Raw genomic sequence first — 19,804 nt, 5'->3', positions numbered from 1 at the left:
CAATGGAAGAAAATATTGAACAAATAGTTTTTTGATATGCAGGCTTCAAGGGGATTCAGGTCTTCTGAATCAGGTCTTCTCCATTTCCTCTCTCATTTTTGTTCATGATGCAGAATATTATGGCAAAATTTCTATATAGGAGTTTGGGCCATTTTGCTAATTATCTAGAGAGCATCTTTCAAAGAACACACCCTTTCGCATGTGCAGGGATTTCGTTATACTTGTTATACTTGTTATTCACTGTGTTTTGTTAAGCTTCTTTACCTTATTGTAAATGCCAAGAGATGTAGAGGCAGAAAGGAGAAAAGTGGCAAGATCTGATGATGTTTCTTCCTGAAACCACAGAATTATCTTAAAACTCTCCTATTCATAACTGAGACTTATCACTTGAAAATCTCAGCTTGCACAGAGCAAATTATGCTGTCACTGGCCAACCTATTTTATTTATTTTTAATAAATTCCCTTATTGTGTGGTTCCAGACTGCACATCACATGGCACACATTGCAAATGAGATGCTGGAGGTCTTCCTCAAAGATCGTGCACCCTAGCCTGAATTTTTAATTCTTCTTGCTTACAGGGATGCCTTTTATTCCCTCTGTAGTGTTTTGAGCGTTCATGTGTCTAGCATATGAAGCACTGCTGCAGTCACATGGCTGTGTGAACACAGACGGTTCAACTAGTGCTCTGCTTCACACAGAGAGAAAGAGAAACATGAGACACAAGATGAACTGCAATGGCTGAGATCTGGCAATTCTTTGCCAAAATTTGGACCATCCTTGGAGAGGGCATCAAAAAGGTTTTCCGCTAGTGCTGTGAACATGTAAATTTGTTTTTAGGTCTTGCTTCGTTTTCAATTGCATGAGACTTTTTAGCAAAAATACAAGAAATTCCAGTATCTGGTTGGCATTTATAGAGTACCAGTTTCAGAGAGTTTTACTGAACTCTCCTGAGGACCAGATGCTCTGTTTCCACTTTGAACAAGCTGCTGCTGATCCTGTTCATTGCCAGATATGGTCCTGCACCACAAGACTGCTGGTTTAAAACCTACTTATGGAGAGGGAAAACCCAAAAGAGATTTGGCAGAACACCAGCTTGGTGCTGCTAGTGGCATGCATAAGGGTGAGTGAATTTGTACTAGAATAGCAGCAGCCATGTCAGAAAGGCTCAGTCTTGGGTATTTTACCTGGAGCCATCCAGAAACCTATGGAGGAACTGGGAACTGAAAAGAGAAGAAGGGGTGAATCCTGCAGCAGCCCTCTTGGTCCTTACCATAGTAACAACCACCTTGGCTCTAATGTGGCCAGAAATCCCAGGCTGATGGGAGGACCTCTAGGTTTGCAGATTGCACCAAATAGTCTGAATAGTCAAATACCACAGTGCTGGTGAGGAACTCCAGGAGGACTTCACAACATGATAAAAGTTGACAAAAAGATGGCAGATGAGCATCAATGTAGATTAATTTAAAGTTAATATACCCAAGAACATATAACCCAAATAGAGTGTATGATGTGATGCTAAACTAGGAAATGGTAGTTACAAGGCAATGGAACTGAAAGTCATCACTGACAGCTCTCTGAAATTATCAGCTCAATGTGCAGGGACTGCCAAAAAGCCAAAAAAGTGTAAGGTACCAGAGGAAGGGTACTGAGAGGAGTTTGTACTTGTTTTGTTGCTGAGCAAAAGAGGGTACTTGTTCTGATGCTGAGCAAAATCATGGTGTACCTTTACCTCAGCCCCGGGGAGAGGTGCTCCTCTCCAGTGCTTAAGGACAAAACAGCAGAGAGTGGTGGGTGTTGGGGGGTCACATGGGAAAAGGAAGAGCAGAGAATGGCCAGGTATAGTCAATCTTCCTCCCATTGGTGGAGATATAGTACTGGGATAAATAATCCATCATATGCCCCATTTCTCATGCTCCTAACCTGTGCCTGGTCGTGGCTGAAAGCTAAGACCTAAGGCGAGTGTAAGAATAGGGTGCAGCAGGCAGATGTTTCCCAGAATAGCCTCCTCGACATGGAGTGTTTGTGGCTCACAGATTCCCCAACCTGGAGGTGTTGCTTTACTTAGGATGAGATCTTACCTTTTTAAAAAATACCAAATTTAAAAAATAATAAATTTTTAAAAGAGAGCAAAGAAGGCTTTGAAGTCAGACTTTGTTATTAGAGGTGACATGCCAACCGTGGGTAGGTGCCAACTGCAAGACTTTATTTTGACTGCTGTCTCATGAGGAAAGCTGGCAGCTGGAAGGACAGAGAAGCATGTCCTGAAGAATTTAGCCAGACTGCTTTCAACAGCCTCTTTGATGCCGGGTGGCTGAGAAAACAGAGTGGTGTTCTCTGTGTGTGCTATGACAAAATACCCTTTAATAATTGTCTTCCGGGTCACACTGGGTTGCAACTTGGACCACTGCATTGGCCTGACCCAGTACAGGATACCAGGTTTTGCCTCTGGAAGGCACACTAGCATGGGTTGCGTTTCAGGATGCTTCATTGCTTCTGTTATCATGAAATTTCTTTTCCTGCTGAGGGGGGGAAATAAACAACTTCCCTTTAGTCTCTAGTTTGAAGCTAGCATTGATCAAGAGGCAACTCAAGTTGTGACTCAAGAGGCAACTAAACTTTCAGTCTAAATGAAGAAACAGTTCTCTGTTCAGGGAAAACAGATTGAAAATGAAACTTGTACAGGTTGAGAGGATGATTAGGGTTCGGCAACCACAGCGTGAGAAAGACACACAGGGAAAAAAAACCAACATATTCATTGTGACAGACTGACCGTACATTATTTCCTGCAAAATAAGGCATCTTCCCCAGTTAGGATCACAGCTGAAAGGCATGTAACACATAGCACTATGTTTTTAAGGATGTTACCCAAAGCCCAGGAAAACTTGTTGGTTTGAGGGGATTTTTTTCCACTTGGTGCCAAGCTCTGGCTCAGCTCAGGGGAGTGCAGCTCTCTATGCCTTTACATCCTCTTAATCTTTAGTGTGAGACTAGTTTGTGGGTTAACACCCACTGAGATGCATCTAGACCTGCAGCAGTGGTGGATGTGAAAGGAGGAATGATGTGGGAAACTTCTTTTCTTTCACAGGGACAATGAAAAGCAAGGCTGAAGGACGGTGTCTGCAACTGTTCAGGGAAGTCCAAGGGCCATGCTGCAAGACTCACAGCTATTCTTTCAGCTCCCTCCATTTAGAAAGGCACATCTTCAGAAAAAAACCCACATCCTTTCTCTCCAAATTTTTAACATACTGCCAAAACAGGGTGACTACTCTGAAAGCAACATCAAGACACAGCCACTGTTTGGTAGAAAGAAGCACCATTTTTATTAATAATCACATTTACTGTTTTTTTAATATGTGCTTAAGAGCAAATGCTTTCGTATTTCCTACTTTTCTGTAAGATAGAGGAATGGAGAAAAGTACAGAAGGGCTGGAGTACCTCTCCTATGAAGAGCAGCTGAGAGAGTTGGGGTTGTTCAGCCTAGAGAAGAGAAGGCTCTAAGGGAGACCTTACAGCAGCTTCCAGTACCTAAAGGGAGCCTACAAGAAATGTGGAGCAGGACTTACAAGGGCACGTAGTGACAGGACAAACTGAAAGAGGATAGATTTAAGATTAGACATTAGGAAGAAGTTCTTCCCTGTGAGGGTGGTGAGACACTGGTGCAAGTTGCCCAGAGAAGCTGTGGCTGCCCCATCCCCGACAGCATGCAAGGCCAGGTTGGACAGAGCTTTGAACAACTTGGTCTAGTGGAAAGTATCCCTGCCCGTGGCAGTGGGGTTGGAACTGGATGAGCTTTAAGGTCCCTTCCAACCCAAACCATCAGCCTATGCACTTTGGCAGAATCAAGCTCCCTACCAGTGTAAGTTTGGCTGTTTGGGTGGTGGTTTGTGGATTTGTTTGGGGTTTTTTAATCCTGCAGAGACTGAGGGTGTTGGTTGGATGGACAATGGTTGAACCAACAAATAAACAAAAAAAAGGAACTTCTCTAATTTGGGAAGTTTCAAAGAGCACACGCACCATTTTCTTATTCAAGAGGTTTTAATGAAGGCTCATTTTAAAACCTCTCACACTGTACAACACAATTAAATGTACATCAAGCTCAGATAAAAAATAAAGCTTTCTTACAAAGTACATTTTTCCAGTGAATTTTTTCTTTTTTTTCTTTTGCAGTAAAAATAGCTGCTACATAAATCCCTCCTGATCTTTGAAAAGGAGTCACAGTTATTTCCAAAAATAGAATTCATATTTTAATCATACAGGATAAACTGCAGGAAGAGACAAGTCAACTGAAAAAATAAGGCTTGTATATAAATTTTTTTCAGAGGACATGCATAAAAGTTGAAAAACAGATGCCATTTATAAAGAAAAAAGGTAATTTTAGCCATATTAATATTTTCATTTTCAGTTACAGAAGAAACCACAAACAGGCCCTTTATGTCCCAGAATATAACATCAGTGTCTTGTAAAAATGCCAAAACGCACAAAGAATTGCCAACTTCAGTCTTGGCAAAATACTGAGCCAGCCCTCCCTCCCCACCCCCCCATTTCATATCGTAGGCATACCATATGCATGCACACTGAGCACTTATGTTGTCTCTCAGGCCAATTAAATATTTGCAGAAGGTTGTATATCCTAGACAAACATGAAAAAATCCATTTGATAAGTTTACATTCATCCTATTTCAAAACACACACACAATTAGTTTAATTTACACTATACAGTATCTGTTAAATAGGAGCATTACAGAGTTTCAAAAAGAATCACAGAATATATACAAACTGAATATTGAAATGGTACAATTTTCCTTCCCTTCTTTACAGGGTCTTTTCTTTTGTTAACCGTTGCTACATCTGGTTTTGGACACAGAGTGTTTATGTACCTATGCAGCACATTTCTGGAGGAGCAATAATAATAATAATCATAAAACGTGCTTTAGAACAAAACTAACATCAATTCTCCTTACTGCTCATTTAAAATAAATTACCTTTGTTGGGGTTCTTTTTGTTGCCTTTTTTTTTTTTTATAAATTGCATTATATTACATGTAAGCAAGGACGATGGTATTTTAAAATATCTGAGCAACAGTTCTGCTGCATCACTGGTTTCTCATCCAACCTTTGGTTTTAAAGCCAACCCAGTTTTCATGGCAGTGAAAGTAGCCAAAACACTTCATACGGCAGTACAGGCAGTTGAAATGCTTAACCTGAGAGCATTTCCATATCTTCATGACAGAGCTAGGGTCTGTGCTGACTTCCATGCTGCTCAAGTGCCCGACATGGCAACACCCAAGGCTACTGATGAAATAAGGCCACTTCCTTCCAGCTCTCCCTGGTTACAAAAAAATCGGGTAAGGTCCTTATTTCCCAACAGTTGCAGCCATCTGAACAGCCAGAAGAACTGACTACTATAGACGGTTCCCAGACACAGTCCCAACGCGTGATCTTCGCCCCTGCAGCATCACGTTGTTGGGCTCAGTCCTCCGTGTCGGGCTGCACCCCCAGCATTGCGTGCAGCTCCTCTGCTGTGTACCCCAGCAGGTTCTGCAGGTCACACACGAAGCGATACACGTAGCGTTTCCCTGAAGTCTTGTGGATGATGTTCTTGTCATAATAGTAGCGTAGGCCTCGGCTGAGCTTCTCATAGTTCATTTTTGGCTTGTTTTTTCTCCTTCCCCACCTCCGTGCCACCTGGCAGTCCGAAAAGAAAGCGAAATGCAAAGGGTTTATTCAAGTCATGTTCTTCTAGTCAGTGGCTGATAAACAGTTATCAAAGCCTTTTTTCAGTCACAGCATTTTACTTGCTTTGGATGTCCCAAACTCAGGTAAGAGAAGAGTTGGTGACTGATCCCACAACTGAACATACCCCAGGAAATTATCAGTCACAGCTTCAGGAGAAAGTGGCTGATATCAGCAAAAAGGATAGCTATTGATAGTGGATAGGTCAAAATGTGTTTAAGGAGATCAGGTTTACAGAAATATAGTCTCTCCTCTCTCAAGAGGACACCATTTAACTGTTAATTTGCTATTGAGCAGCACAGGACAGGTCTTTAACTGGAAGCTGAATGAGATGAAGTTTGTTGGGGTCAATGACTTCTGCCCTTTTTCTTTTTTATATAAAGCCTTTGTATCACATCCCTTGATACAATAACTTTCCTGCTGGTAACAGTATCAGAAAATGAAAATGCATTCTGTTTATTTTTAATGACTAAAGCTCTAGTTCCCAAAATATTTCAAAAGTGGCGCTACTGTGTATCTAAAAGAACAGCAACAGGCAGAAGGCATTTTCCCCATGCCTTTGTGCAGTCTAAGGCATTGCTGATTCAACTACCTCCAGTAAACTAATCTTACAGTATTCCACTGTCTGAAGAACAAACTTGGTATACTACCTTTACATTTCAAGCTATAAAATGTGCTCTCCTAACTACAACCAAATGCTAATATCCTTGGGTGGGAGGAGAGGGGGAAACATTCCACAGCAATCCTGACTGTACAATAAAGCATTTGCAGATGAGATTTCAGCAAGTGTCTGATCGTGTAAATGCTTTAATATTCAAGACTAGGCCCACAGATGGTGGATCAGACCTTAAATATTTGTGCTTATCACAGTTAGCCACATACCTCATCTGGGTCAGCAAGTTTAAATTCCCATCCATCTCCTGTCCAACTAATGAATGACTGACATGACTTGTCAGTCAGTAGCTCCAGAAGGAATTGCCATAGCTGTATAGGTCCACTGCCTATTGAGAAAAAAGGGTGGGGAAAAGCCACAATTAATACTTCTGCAAGCTCTTACCATAACCAATGTATGTAACCATACTCATATCTCAGGGTAGATCTTGCATTACTGTGATTTTTTTTTTTAGCAAAAAACCTAAGGTTTTTCTCTGTAACACAAATCTGATCCTATACATGTTAAAATGAAAAGTCTACTTTTCCAAGGAAACACAGGATTTGACACAAGGTATGGCTTTCCCTTTCATATGGATTCCTTAACCTTCACTGCTGCTTCCCATCAGCTGCATTCAAAGCTCCAGGGCTTGTCCTGCAGTCCTTGGCTTGGCAAGTGTTCTAAAGCAAAAACAGATTTCGGCAAGGACTGCAGGAACAAGTTCTTAACAGGCAAGCCAACACCTGCAGAAACTCCCAAGTACGGTAGTTTTATTTCCAAGTTTCCCTCTTTTTCAGACAGATCAAAAAGTGCATTTGATTTTTAAGTGCTCTGGCACACCTGCTTGTCCTTGCTTTAGATGGATGGATCTATGAGACTTTCTTCAGTAACATTTAAAATTGAAGCTCTTATGAGTAGTGGTCTCTTGACTACATTACAAGGCATACCTTACAACTATCAATAAAGTACATACTTATAGAGAATACTGATGTTACATAAGAATAGGAGTGACCATTTTGCTTCACTACTTACCAGTAAAGCCAGCTAGAATTGCTGCCGGTATAACTGGTTTCCCTTGCTCTACAGGATCACTTCGTTCTTGAATATAGTCTTTGAAAGACATTGTAGGTTTGCTCAGACACAAGGACTGGCTACAGTCATCTTCAAAACTCTCATAGGATGGCACCCGCTGTAAATCCACTAATGACGACTGGCTGTTCCAGGACTGTAGCATTGAATCTGAGCTTTCATAACTTTCCGCACCGCTGTCACTAGATTCATGCTCTCTAAGTTTACCTTTATGAAACAAACAAACAAACAAACAGTGTTGGGTTTGGTTAGTTGTTTTGTTTTTTTTTATCCTACTCAATCCATCTTGTATATATCAATTATGGAAAGGAGGAAAAGCCATACAGAATATGGCCTCAGACCCATGGTTATGCAGATAACAACTCACCAGAATTATCTATGAGCAAGTTCAGATTGCTTCTTGGGAAATCTTGATTTACTGCACAGTAGTTGACACCAACAGCATCTGCTTGGGTTTTAGGGAACAATGAAAACTCTTGCTCTGGATTAAGGAGATTTGGTCCTGTGGAAGTCTGACAGACATCAGTCAGGAGGCTAGGTTTGGGATAACTGAGGGCTTTAGGGTATCCAGGCATTTGCATACCATATGAGTTCTGATCTACATTTACAGCTGAAGAAAGAAATAAAAGAATTAATTAGATGATTTGCCCTGCAGACCCTTTAAACACACTAATAAACCTCCTGCACCTCACTACAGTTGTGCCACAAAGAAATTATTTGCCCATGAATACCTAAGAGAAAGATAGATGCTACAGATCTACTGAAGTCAATAAGAAGATCCCCATCTAATGGGCTCCAAATCAGATTCTGTAAATCTCCCTCTGTAACTTGCTGATCACAAATACATGTATTATTTGTATTTCAAGGAAACTACAGGGGTACAGAGAAAGCTAAAGAAGCTTAAATGGTTTTGAGTAAGGCCCTCATCATTAAGTGGTGTAGTAAGGTTGAGCTGAAGATTGACTATGGTAGAATGAAATACAACACTAATCAAAGGGAGCTAGCACTGCATCCCACACACTTTGAAAAGGTAAATTTCACTTCCAGAGTCTTCAGAAAAGCCTAAATATAGCTCTTACTGCTCCCCAGTGATGCTAGTTTTTGACAGTGTTTGCTAGAAGTGGGAGCAGTCATTCTGCTCCACAGATGTAGGCTTTGGCATACCAAGAGGAAATTTGATTTTCTCAAAGCCTTTGCTCTTCAAAAGACTTCTGATATGAATTAGATGACAATTAAACAATACTAGGAAAAAAGGCCCTAGCAATTGAAATCAAGTGCTCTCTTCAAGCACAGTGACTATTCTGGTGTGCTTTTTTGTTTGGGATCTGTGACATGATTACAGTAAACAGAGATGTAAAATGTCAAATTTCATAAAATGCTTACTTAAGGAATTATTATTGACCCAGTGAGGAACTGAGGTGAGATGAGAATTCTCCACATACTGATCCTGTGTCTTCTCTTGGCTGTCTGGAGAGAGAAGAGGGGAAAAAAAAAAAACAAACCAAAACAAACTTTAATTTGATTTTTTACTTTTATATATCTGACCTGTGGGCCACAAAAAGTTTCCAACTCTCATGAGTATTTTGGGGTCATCATTCACATGAATTTTACAAATACACTCCACTGAACCCTCTCTCTTGAAAAAAAAACCAAACAAAAACCAAAAACACACCAAAAACACCTAACCAATTTCCAACAGGCTTGAAAACCATCATACCAATTGAATTTTAACATAAAACTTAGAAACAACATAACTGCAGTGTATTTTAAAGTCCAAGTCTTTAATGTTTGCAACTACCAAGTGCTACAGTCCAAACCCCATGGACTTCACAAAGCACTGCATGTAGGGATTTAGCAATACCATCAGCGTTCACCCGAGACACCTACAGGTGTCTTTGATTTTTTGATATTCATTCACTGAATTACCTCAAAACACTACATTAAAAGAACAAAACCAGAAACTTGTAATGAGAACTGAACAAGTTTTGTGCAACTCTTGTTTATCTTTTTAAATGGGGTATTAGTCTCATCCTAATCTCATTTCAATAATTACTCCAAATAAAATCTGACCACAATAGTACTCAGCCTGAATACCGAAAGACTTCTGCAGATATCTGTATGTGCTTTGCATACCAAGAATTTATTAATGGTTAATAGAAGCATTATCAGAACTAAGTTTTAAAGTTCATTTTGAGTTTTCACATGTAATAAAAGCCCTTCATAGAGAAACAAGTGTTGAAAGAGTCCCATTTGTGTTTCTATTAGAAGAGCCTTAAAACAAAAGCTTTCTGGCTCTATAATTACCTTTTATCATCTGTTCCAGGTGTTCCCACAGAATATCACCCACATAGTCAGGTGCCAGTTCCAGGAAACGCTCCTTGCCCAGGTTGCACAAGTCTTGGCCACTCATAAGAAACTGATGGAAGTTCACATTTACCAAGCTAAACTCATTAGTAGCCCATGAAAGCCATTGGCAAACTTGCTGTTCAGTCCACAACCAGGGATCTGCAAGACAAAGTATTGAGCATTTAGAGGTAACTCCTGACCTTTGTGAAATAATCTTCATTAGAAGGCAGTGAATGAACAAAACTGTTTACCCAAGTTACTTAGTTTTGAATGAATTCAGAATGAACCTATTCTGATTTAAAAAAAAATGCAAAACTGAAAAACAGTCCTCTGTTGTTCTTCTGCATTTACTTGTAATCAGAGATGTCCTCAGCTTACTTGATTCTCTCTTACGCTGCCAAAGCATGAGCTCTTCATGCACCCATTTTTAATACCAGCAAGTCTGGTCTTTCCAAGTCAAGCTGTGGTGCCAGATTCACATAGGATCCATTCTTGTATTTCCTACTGACATCATTCTTTCTCTTCTGAAAGAGATGCTATTCAGCCTCCTCCTTAGCATTAAAAACAGAAAAAAAGCTTATAAATAGAAAACACTTACTATTTGGGATACCCAGCCGACACTGTTCCTTTGTGAAACCACTGAAAGTATCTTTCAAGGCCTGACTCATCACAGCCTTACTGCATGGGGTTAACAGAGGCAATTCACAGTTGTTAGACTCTACAAGAAACAAAAGGGGTGGAGGGAAAAAAAAAAAAATACATTAACTTTTAGGCCAGTGAAAGGAGTGACAGGTTTTTGCTGCACTATTTGAAGAATAAGAAAAGGATGCTGGAAACTAGGTATTTTAAACCCAGAAACAAACAGCATAAATGATTTTCTGGTATATTCTTTGACTTAATATATCAACGCTAAAATCTCTGTGCTACTAGTTGGATAGAAGTTGCATCATGCTAAATTAAAGTTTTGCAGCTTTCCATAATCCTCCTTTACTCTTAGTACTTACATAAAGGGCCTTTCTTGCAGGGAAACTTTACTTTTTCTTTTTTAAGGAAATATAAGACTGCTTATTCCCATTTTGACATCTATAGCTTGACCTCAGACTTTCTTATAACACCAGTCTTCATTTAGTTTGAGAGCTAAGTAACTGATAGCGGGGTTGTGAAGAACCAGCTTGCACTATTTATTCCAATGGAATAGAAAGCAGTGTTTTAGATTAGGAAGCCTTTTACTGATACTTCTTGGTCAGGACCATTAAGCTAAGGGCAATTTGAAGACAACTTCAGCAATTCACAACTGCATCCCTGAGCATTTGAGAGCCTCCAAGAACTCGCGTGCAGGTTGCATTTGGAGGAGCTCTGCTGCACCAGTCATGTAACGGTGGCAGGGTATAAAAAGGTGATGAACTTGGCAGACTCCAAGTTAGTTCATAAAGCTGTGCAGCTCTTCTTGTTCTCCTAGACTGTCTACAGGCTCCACTTGACCCAGCAAGTGGAGCTCATTACCAGCCCATGCTTAACTACTATTTTTACCACACCCATGCTCAATATCTGCTGGGACTTGCTTTGCTGACCAGAGCGGGTTACTGATTAGAGTCACATTATAACAAAGGAGTGCTTTTCAGAGGCTTGAGGGTTGGGCGTTTTTCCTTCCCCAAGGGGAGATAAAGGCAGTACAGGGTAAAATGTCTACATTTCAGATAAGCCCTCATATTTTGTCAGGATTCTAGGCAAGGATTGGTAGAGAACTCATGGTATGTTTGTCCTACACACAGACACAATAAAAAAGGATCTGTAAACATCCCCACTCCTGGGTTTTAACGTATTGAGTAAAACACACTGGGATTTACCACCACAGTTTTCAAGAAAGGAGCTTGCAGAGCACTTGCATTTTGATTATGGTTGAGATGCTGCAAGTTCAAATACACGTAAAATTATTTATGTATTTTTAAAATTCTCTTAGTTCTGTTTTTATACCTACTAAGGCTTCTTCCATGGACAGTCAGTCTATTAGGCTACTGAACCCCAGTTCCCATTCCTTTTCAGTACAGAGAATAGCAACTATCCCCAGAACAAAACTCCCATGGGCAAAATCAAGCATGTATACAGAAGTCTATGTACTAAACTACTCCTTTTTGGGAAATCCATGTAAGAGCATAGCCATGAATTGGTAGTTAGACCCCACAAATTTCTGATCTGCTGACTGGACTAAGGAACAAAGTGAAGAGTTACCGTAAGAAGTAGAATCAAATCCTGTTGGCACTTCCTGAAGAGTTTGATCTTCATTTAGTGAGAAGAAGTATCCAGCAAAAAGAGAGTTTGAGCTATCAAAGGTGTCAAATGCTGGTTGACGCTGAAAAGCAACACAAATAAAAATATAAACAATGTGAGCATTTTGCTAGAGCACTATCAACTTCACTGCTGGAAAGTGGCTGGGTTAGGTTTCCTAGATTTGAAGATCATGCACAAGTACTACCCTCCATCAGCTAACTTGTGCCCTTGAAATATAAACACGATAGCATAGCTTGTTGTACATTAATACAAAACACTTGATGTTCAGACCACAGTGCTAGGTGGGTGGCATGTTCTGCAGGTTGCAGTAAAGCCAAGTAAGGATATTCTTAGTTTACCTGCAAATGAGGCTTTTAACAACAGGGAATGCACATGTGTGTGTACAGCTATATATTTATTTATTTCTAGGTATATTTTAAAGAAATCCTTATTTCCTTAACCTTTGAAATTGACTATTCACTTGATGAATGGTTGATGGCAGAGGCAGGATCAATAAATTATGGAAAAACAATTGCCAGCGCAAGACCTTGAGTAGATTTATTGTTTCTGTTTTTTTGTTGTTTTTTTTTTTAAATAAAGAAAAAAATTAATCTGAACCATATCACTTGAAGCCATACAGTCAGCCTTACAGGATCTGCAGACAGGTATTACTCCTTTGCTGTGACTTTTATACTTGTGAGTTACTGCATTTGCCAGCTACCACATTCTGCAGGCTTTCAAGTGCTCAGTGAAAGGCTGCTAGTTTCATTATACACAAAGGGATGAACAGGACTGATAAAAATGTTCCACATAGAGTGGATTCTACTAATACGTTGGCAACATTCAATAATATTGTTATATTTTGGAAACCTAATTTCTTTAAAACATGACTTGTGTCAATTGTGTATGCCAGAAATACTAGTACTTTTACCAGATTACCCCACAGCCACATTAGTCTTCAGGGGACAGAGGGAATGTTAACAAAGAAATAAATTTAAAAACAACTTATGCAACTTTCCTGTTTATCACAAGAAAACTGTATCTGTAGTATCTAGAGGCATGGATAGATAAAAGTTGCCACTGAGATTTGTAAAAGCACCCGAGGATAGAATATTGTTCTGGAAAGCTACAGTTTGTTCATAGCAGCTACTGCAGTTCAGGGAGCTGGAGACAAAGGCAACTTGCAAATGCTTATTTGTTTTAGGCATCCACTGGTCTGCCAGCTTATGCCAAGGTAGGAGATTTAGATGAGGACAAGGCAAAGATTTTTTAGGGCAGTATTCATTTATGATGCACAAGCAACCCAAGTTATGTTACTGGAGTAACAAATGAGTATTAACATTTCCTCACATTCATAGAATCACAGAATAGTTAGGATTGGAAAGGACCCCAAGATCATCTAGTTCCACCCCCCCTGCCATGGACAGGGACACCTCACACTAAACCATCTCACCCAAGGCTTCGTCCAACCTAGCCTTGAACACCGCCAGGGATGGAGCATTCACAACTTCCCTGGGCAGCCCATTCCAGTGCCTCACCACCCTAACAGGAAAGAACTTCTTCCTTATATCCACTCTAAACTTCCCCTGTTTAAGTTTTAACCCATTACCCCTTGTCCTGTCACTACAGACCCTAATGAACAGTCCCTCCCCAGCATCCCTATAGGCCCCCTTCAGATACTGGAAGACTGCTATGAGGTCTCCACACAGCCTTCTCTTCTCCAGACTGAACAGCCCCAACTTTCTCAGCCTATCTTCATATGGGAGGTGCTCCAGTCCCTTGATCATCCTCATGGCCCTCCTCTGGACTTGTTCCAACAGTTCCATGTCCTTTTTATGTCGAGGACACCAGAACTATATACAATACTCCAAGTCAGGTTATTCCCTACCTTTCCTTTTTATCTCACCACAAAATTTCAAGTGGCTTGGAGTCTTTTTGCACCAGGTGCCTTTAATGTGCCACGTGTCATCCCCCTCCCCCGTCTTCCCAAGTTACATTAACTCTAGTAAGAAATAAGGAACCATATTTTTAATGGTTGTATTTTATAACAGGCTGCAATACGTCCTAGTAGACGCATTATGAAAGCATGCACTTCACAGAAGAAGAGATAAACAGTACCATGCCTCAGCTAACTGGGTTCAGAAATCTCCACTGAACACTATCCAACTGAGACAAATTGTGTACAGTTGATACCCCCACAACTAGAGTCAAAGCCAACCCGCAAAAGGCTCACATCTAAATGAAACATGTTAATAACAATTGCCAAACCTCCTAGTAAAAGATTCTTTATACATTACTAGATAAAAAGCACTGACTCATCACTAGTACCTAGAAGAAAGGGCAAGTTCTTTCAACACCATCTGGAAACTCCTGCTTTTTGTGTAAATAGCTGACCCTTATCCTGAGTCACTGGAAAAAATGCTGTGGCATGTGAATGAGTAAAATCTATACTGCGCTAGTTTCACATTTCAAAAAGGAGAAAAATTAATGTTTAAGCAGGTTCTTAATTTAATACTAAAAAAGGGGAAAACCCAATACACAATAAATTCTACTTGCCCTACAACCGTACTATTTGGATTTTCAACATATGTAAGAGCAATTATTACAGAATGAAAAGAAATGTGAAAGCTACAAAACAGTAGAATACAGGACTCTACATCAACTTAATTATATGACAACTGAATACTAAATAACTGCTTAGAACAACCACTGTGTTACAGAGCACACAGCTGTTAAGTTGGGGATCTCTTGTGGATTTTGTTGTTGTTGAGGGCAGGAGCATAAGCTAAGAGGGGACGTAAAGCATCAGAGAAGTTAGCATACCAGTCTCACTAACTCGTTCTTCAAAATATGAACATTCCTCAAAGTTAATCAGAGTGGAAAGTCTCTTCCTAATCTTTAGCTGGTTTACATTAATCAATGTAATGTAAAAAAAATTGATACTGAGATTTAAAAACAACTTGTATAAATGGGGAGAAGGGAAGCCCTTAAAGACCTGAGTCCTTATGATTTGCCTCTCATTAGTCCTCAGCTGTAAGTTCCTTTCAAAACAAGGTCATAGACACAATCTATAGAAAGATAAATATATTTAATAACTATCTTTGTTTTCCTACAATGTATTAGAATTCCATTTCATATAGTTGCATACAGTAAGTGAATAACCTACTTTTTTTTCTTCGGTGAAATGAATCAGATCTAACCAGTCATATCAGGAGAGCCCTTTGCCACTCTCATCATGTTAAATATATAAAGACCACCCCTACTGCCAGTCCTGTAACTTTTATTTAGGCAAAAGTGCTGTGCCAACTCCAATGGATTTCTTATGTATCTCTCATTTTCAAATTCTTCAAATTTAGGGGGCGGAAGGAGGGAATCTCCTTGGGGGAAGAGGGTTGGGGGTGTAAGATTTACATCTTCCTATTTCAGTTCCTCTTTTCACATCTCTACTGGAAGTGGAAATACTCTAGAAGATTGAAGCTTACAAGTAAATAAAACCTGAACATCTGTGTTCATGGTCATACAATTCCTGTGATGGTATTAATAAGAACACAATAAATACATTAGCCGGGAGATGCCCCAATTGGCTTTAGAAGGCAACAGCTCAAGATTACTCACCTTGAGCATTCCTCTGTACATGTTAGACACAGGAGCTACTTGATCCATATTCCTGATCCCAAAATCACTCATCTGAAAAAATGAGAAAGGTCACATGAAAAATCTTGCTACCTAGGAAAACTTATTAACAGATGGATCTGACTGCTTCAGTACAGACTACAGAACAGCTCTCAGAATGAGATCCAGGGAAAGCTTCCCTTCTCATTGCTCACATCCCGACCACACAGGGCACAATTTCCATCTTGCTTACGCAGCTTTTTAACTGGAAAACCTTTCACAGGCATTACTGGTGTTAAAGTTCTATGAAATGAGCAAACAAGAGGATGATTAGCCTCTGATACCCAGTGTGAGGGCTTTTAGTACCTTATACTGTTAGTCTGAAAAGCCTCCAGAAGTCCTTTATCCACCAAGAATCTATTGCTCTATTTTCCAACTTTCACCCATTATCTTAACCATTCAATTTTGTGCTATTTTTGCTTACTGTATTCCTGCTCACACATCATGATTCACTTTGGACTTTAGCTTTCAAATGAAGGAAGAAGAGACAGAGTGCTCACTGTGATACACCTTCATGTACTAACCCTTTCACCCTTTCATGAATAATCACTGAAGCCAATACCCACTATTAGCAACCTCCTTCCTCTACTAGGCAAAGCATCGCCCAACCATGTTATCTCGCACATTTTGTAAACATGGGATTAGCATATTTATAAAGCTTTAGAGGGCTTAAGTTTTAATTGAAGAAGGCTTATTCAGTAAAATATCCTTTTTAAAGTGCTAATAATGGCACCACCATTAATACGTTCATATTATTGAAGTTAAAGCTATACTGGATTGCCTGTATTACCAAGAACAGTGTTGTGTGAAGGCTGTATAACTTGTTATCCCATATATCACTTAAGGAAAAGAGTGATAAGATTGATATCCTTTTACTGGCCTTTGGGAGAGATCAAACATAAGGAATAAAGCCAGTTTTATGGCCATTGTTCAGATTTATCATGATGCTGTAATTCAGGTGTTGGTGAATGATACCTTATCAGACTACACTGCGGCAAGTTGTCTCCACGATTTTTCTTCTCCTCTTTACAGCACTGGGCTAAATTATCTTGCTCCACAGAAACTGCCTGAAAATGTGTGCTTGTTTTTAGGTAGTCACACAGGACACCAGTAATATTTCCACAAAACTGTGATCACTTATTATGAACAAGTTCTCTCAGCCATGTTAACACAAGGAGAAACAGAAATACAATCTTAAACTCAGAAAAAGAATGCAAATCAGGAGTTTAACAAAATAAGCTCAGCTTAAAGTAACAGCACATTCAAAAGCTGTCCATATAAATAAAGAGGAAAATAAACACATTCAACAGCCAAAGACAAGGAACCCTTTTATCTTCTTATATAGCTGATCACTTGAAAAAATCAAGAGTCCTTAACCTGAAAGGACCACTTCAACTTCACTGTTATCAGATGTATGGGGCTCATCATAATGTTACCCCAAAAGTACAACCATAGAATCATAGAATAGTTAGGGTTGGAAAGGATCTACTGTAAGCCGGTTTTTGCCTCAAATAGCATGTACAAATATTTGATCTAAATTACACATCTCATTGAGCAGCAAAGAATTTTACACAGCATGAGTCTCACTCAGCAAGCATCCTAATCTTTTCATTAAATTTGCCACAGTTTAAACAACTGTTTATCCTTGCATTCGGCTGGGCTTTAAAAAAGTATATGGCAATTTCTAACACTCTTTGCTTTGCCTTCGAAATCTGCTCTGATGCCTGGGGATAACTAGCTGTAAGCCTTACCAATCAGAAGGTATTTGTGAAAACATCATCTGTGTTTTCAGTAATTTTAGAGCTGATTCCCAGTGAGGGCTACAAATAAGATTTCTGGCACTTTCATGTGCAGTCTTGGCCTCTACATCAATCCTGTTAGGGACCTCCCCACTCCTTAGAGGGACTAGAATTCTCTTCTTCCTGGGTTTTTTTGTTTCTCTGGAAGTGTTTTAGGGTCCTAAGACAAAAGGTTCACACAAAGTCTTCATTACACGACACTGCTCATTAACCCAAGGCACCGTTTCTCTACTGTAGGCTGCTTGTCTGTTCTGTGGCCTTGCCTGGGCACGACACAGCTTACGAAAAACTAACCACCAAGCTCCAGTCTCATAACACATGAAGATTTTTAGTATGTTCTGTAACAGTCCTTTTTCCTTCCTCCAGCCAAATCCCTCATGTTTTTATGTGTTTCTATAGCCCTTACTCATCATACATCAGTTCTCTCCCCATCTGCAGTATGAGCTTCCAGTCCCGAGATCTGAAACCCTTACAGAGTATCACAAGACGAGTGGAGCTGAAATGTCAGTATGTCTTTTTGCGACACAAAGGATTAAAGCCGGCTTTCTGCTGGACTTCAAAAGCTGCTGTTTCAGTTCAGAAGAGACACTAGGGCAGTGACTGGGCCTCCCTTCCAACTCCTCCACTAATGCTGATGACTGCTACTTGCCAGCTATAATTGGTTTAACTGGCAGGACACCTTCTCTAACACCCCCGCATAGCTGAGTGGGTGAACCAGAACAGGGTCAACAGGATCAGGCACTTATTAACTAATACGCATGAATTCTGATCAACTTCTTTTCAGCAACAGCCAGGTGCTTGCCCATAGCTGGATTCAGCTAGGAACCATCCCCATGGAGAACTAAACCATACTAGTGTCCACAATGCATCTCCACTGGTTTTGGGGTTGTTTTTTTTTTGTTTGTTTGCTTGGGTTTTTTTGCCCTTAAGAGAGGTGTCTGGTTGGTGTTTTGCTTTTACATGGCAATTTTCTTTTAGCCAAACCATCTTGGTACCAATAGGTTAAGACACAGCCGAACAGCTCCTCCGTGCAGCTCTCGGGCTCCCCGAACAGGGATGAGCGAGATAGCCGGTATGACTTTTCGCACATATGACACACTCGCCCACATTAAAGTTAGATGGGGAAATCATTCAGCCCAGCGTTTTTTTTTTGAAGTCCCTTTAAAGTACTAACCAAATCCAGAGCGCGCTGCCCATTAACCCTTCCCTGCCGGCCGCGCAGCCGCCTCAACACCAGCATCCCGTTTCCCCGCCGCTTCGGACGCGGCCCGCCCGCCTCCGGGTTAACCTCACGGGGTGCTCCCGCCACCCTCTTAGCCCGCCGGCTCTCGCCATACCCTCGGGAGAGGTCGCTCAGGCCGCGTTCCTCATGATAGGAGCCGAGGGCCGTGCCCGGCTCTCCCAGGCGGCCGCCAAGATCCCCCCATGGCGGAGCCCCCTTCCTGTCGTCCGCACCTCACCTGGTCCCCGGCGCTCGCCTTGCTCCTCGGCGTCCCTCGGCGGCGGCACCGGCACCGCACAAGAGTCCAGAAAGAGAGTGCCCGCTGCCTCTCAGGGAGCCAAAATATCCTCGATGCGGCGGAGCCGGCCAACAACAACAGCGGCCGCGGGCTGATCCCAGCTGAGAGTCCCGGAGGAGGAGGAAGGGGGGCGGGAGGAGGGCCGGGAGGCGGGTGCCCGGCGGCGGGTGTGTGGGCGCTGGTGGCCGAGCCGCGGATACCGCCGCCCCGTGCAAAGCTGAGCCGAGCCGCGATCAGCCGCGCTACGCCGTGCAGTGCCGCGCCAGCCGCCCTCGCAGGCGCTCTTCAGCGGGCGGGGGGAGGTAGCAGCTGCCGGTCCCGCCTCCCCGCAAGCCCGGCCCCTCTCGCCGCCGCGGGACCGGTTGTTGTCGTGGCTGTCGCTACGGCTGCGCTGCTGGAGGCCTCGGTACCGGTAGAGTGTGTCGTTCTCCTGACCCTGACGCTTGCTCCCCCCCCCGGGTGGTGCTGCGGGGCTTGAGGACAGGAGCAGGCAGCCTTAGCTCGTTGAGAGAGACAGATTTAATTACGTTTTTTCCTGGCTATACAGGAGATAAATCACGCTGAACGTTTTCCGTGCTTATTTTTTATTAACACTCATCCTCGAGATAGATAAGGTCATGAGAATGAACCCATAAAATCCAAGTATCTGTACAAATAGTCTGTTTCCATAAGTAAACTGTGGTAGTCGCTGCTGTGGAAATTCAGCACTTATGTCATGTTGCACCT

At 41.4% G+C, this 19,804-nt stretch overlaps 1 protein-coding gene across 1 annotated transcript; it reads right to left on the bottom strand.

Moving 5' to 3' along the window:
• Positions 1–4,016: 4,016 nt before the first annotated feature.
• Positions 4,017–19,355, bottom strand: ETS2 (ETS proto-oncogene 2, transcription factor). The gene is made up of 10 exons (XM_062602589.1): positions 19,019–19,355; positions 15,703–15,774; positions 12,049–12,169; positions 10,418–10,537; positions 9,778–9,978; positions 8,857–8,940; positions 7,841–8,083; positions 7,417–7,680; positions 6,615–6,733; positions 4,017–5,684 (listed from the first exon to the last, which is right to left on the bottom strand). Exons 2-10 carry the CDS (start codon positions 15,772–15,774, stop codon positions 5,469–5,471), a joined length of 1,440 nt encoding a protein of 479 aa, XP_062458573.1. The 5' UTR covers positions 19,019–19,355; the 3' UTR covers positions 4,017–5,468.
• Positions 19,356–19,804: the final 449 nt, after the last annotated feature.

This window comes from Pezoporus occidentalis, unplaced genomic scaffold (genome assembly GCF_034315485.1).
Source record: "Pezoporus occidentalis ecotype Australia unplaced genomic scaffold, CSIRO_AGI_Poc_V1 ctg77, whole genome shotgun sequence".
NCBI classification, from domain to species: domain Eukaryota; kingdom Metazoa; phylum Chordata; class Aves; order Psittaciformes; family Psittacidae; genus Pezoporus; species Pezoporus occidentalis.
Note: the sequence above shows the minus strand (reverse complement) of the source record. Positions and strands in the feature narration are given on the sequence as shown.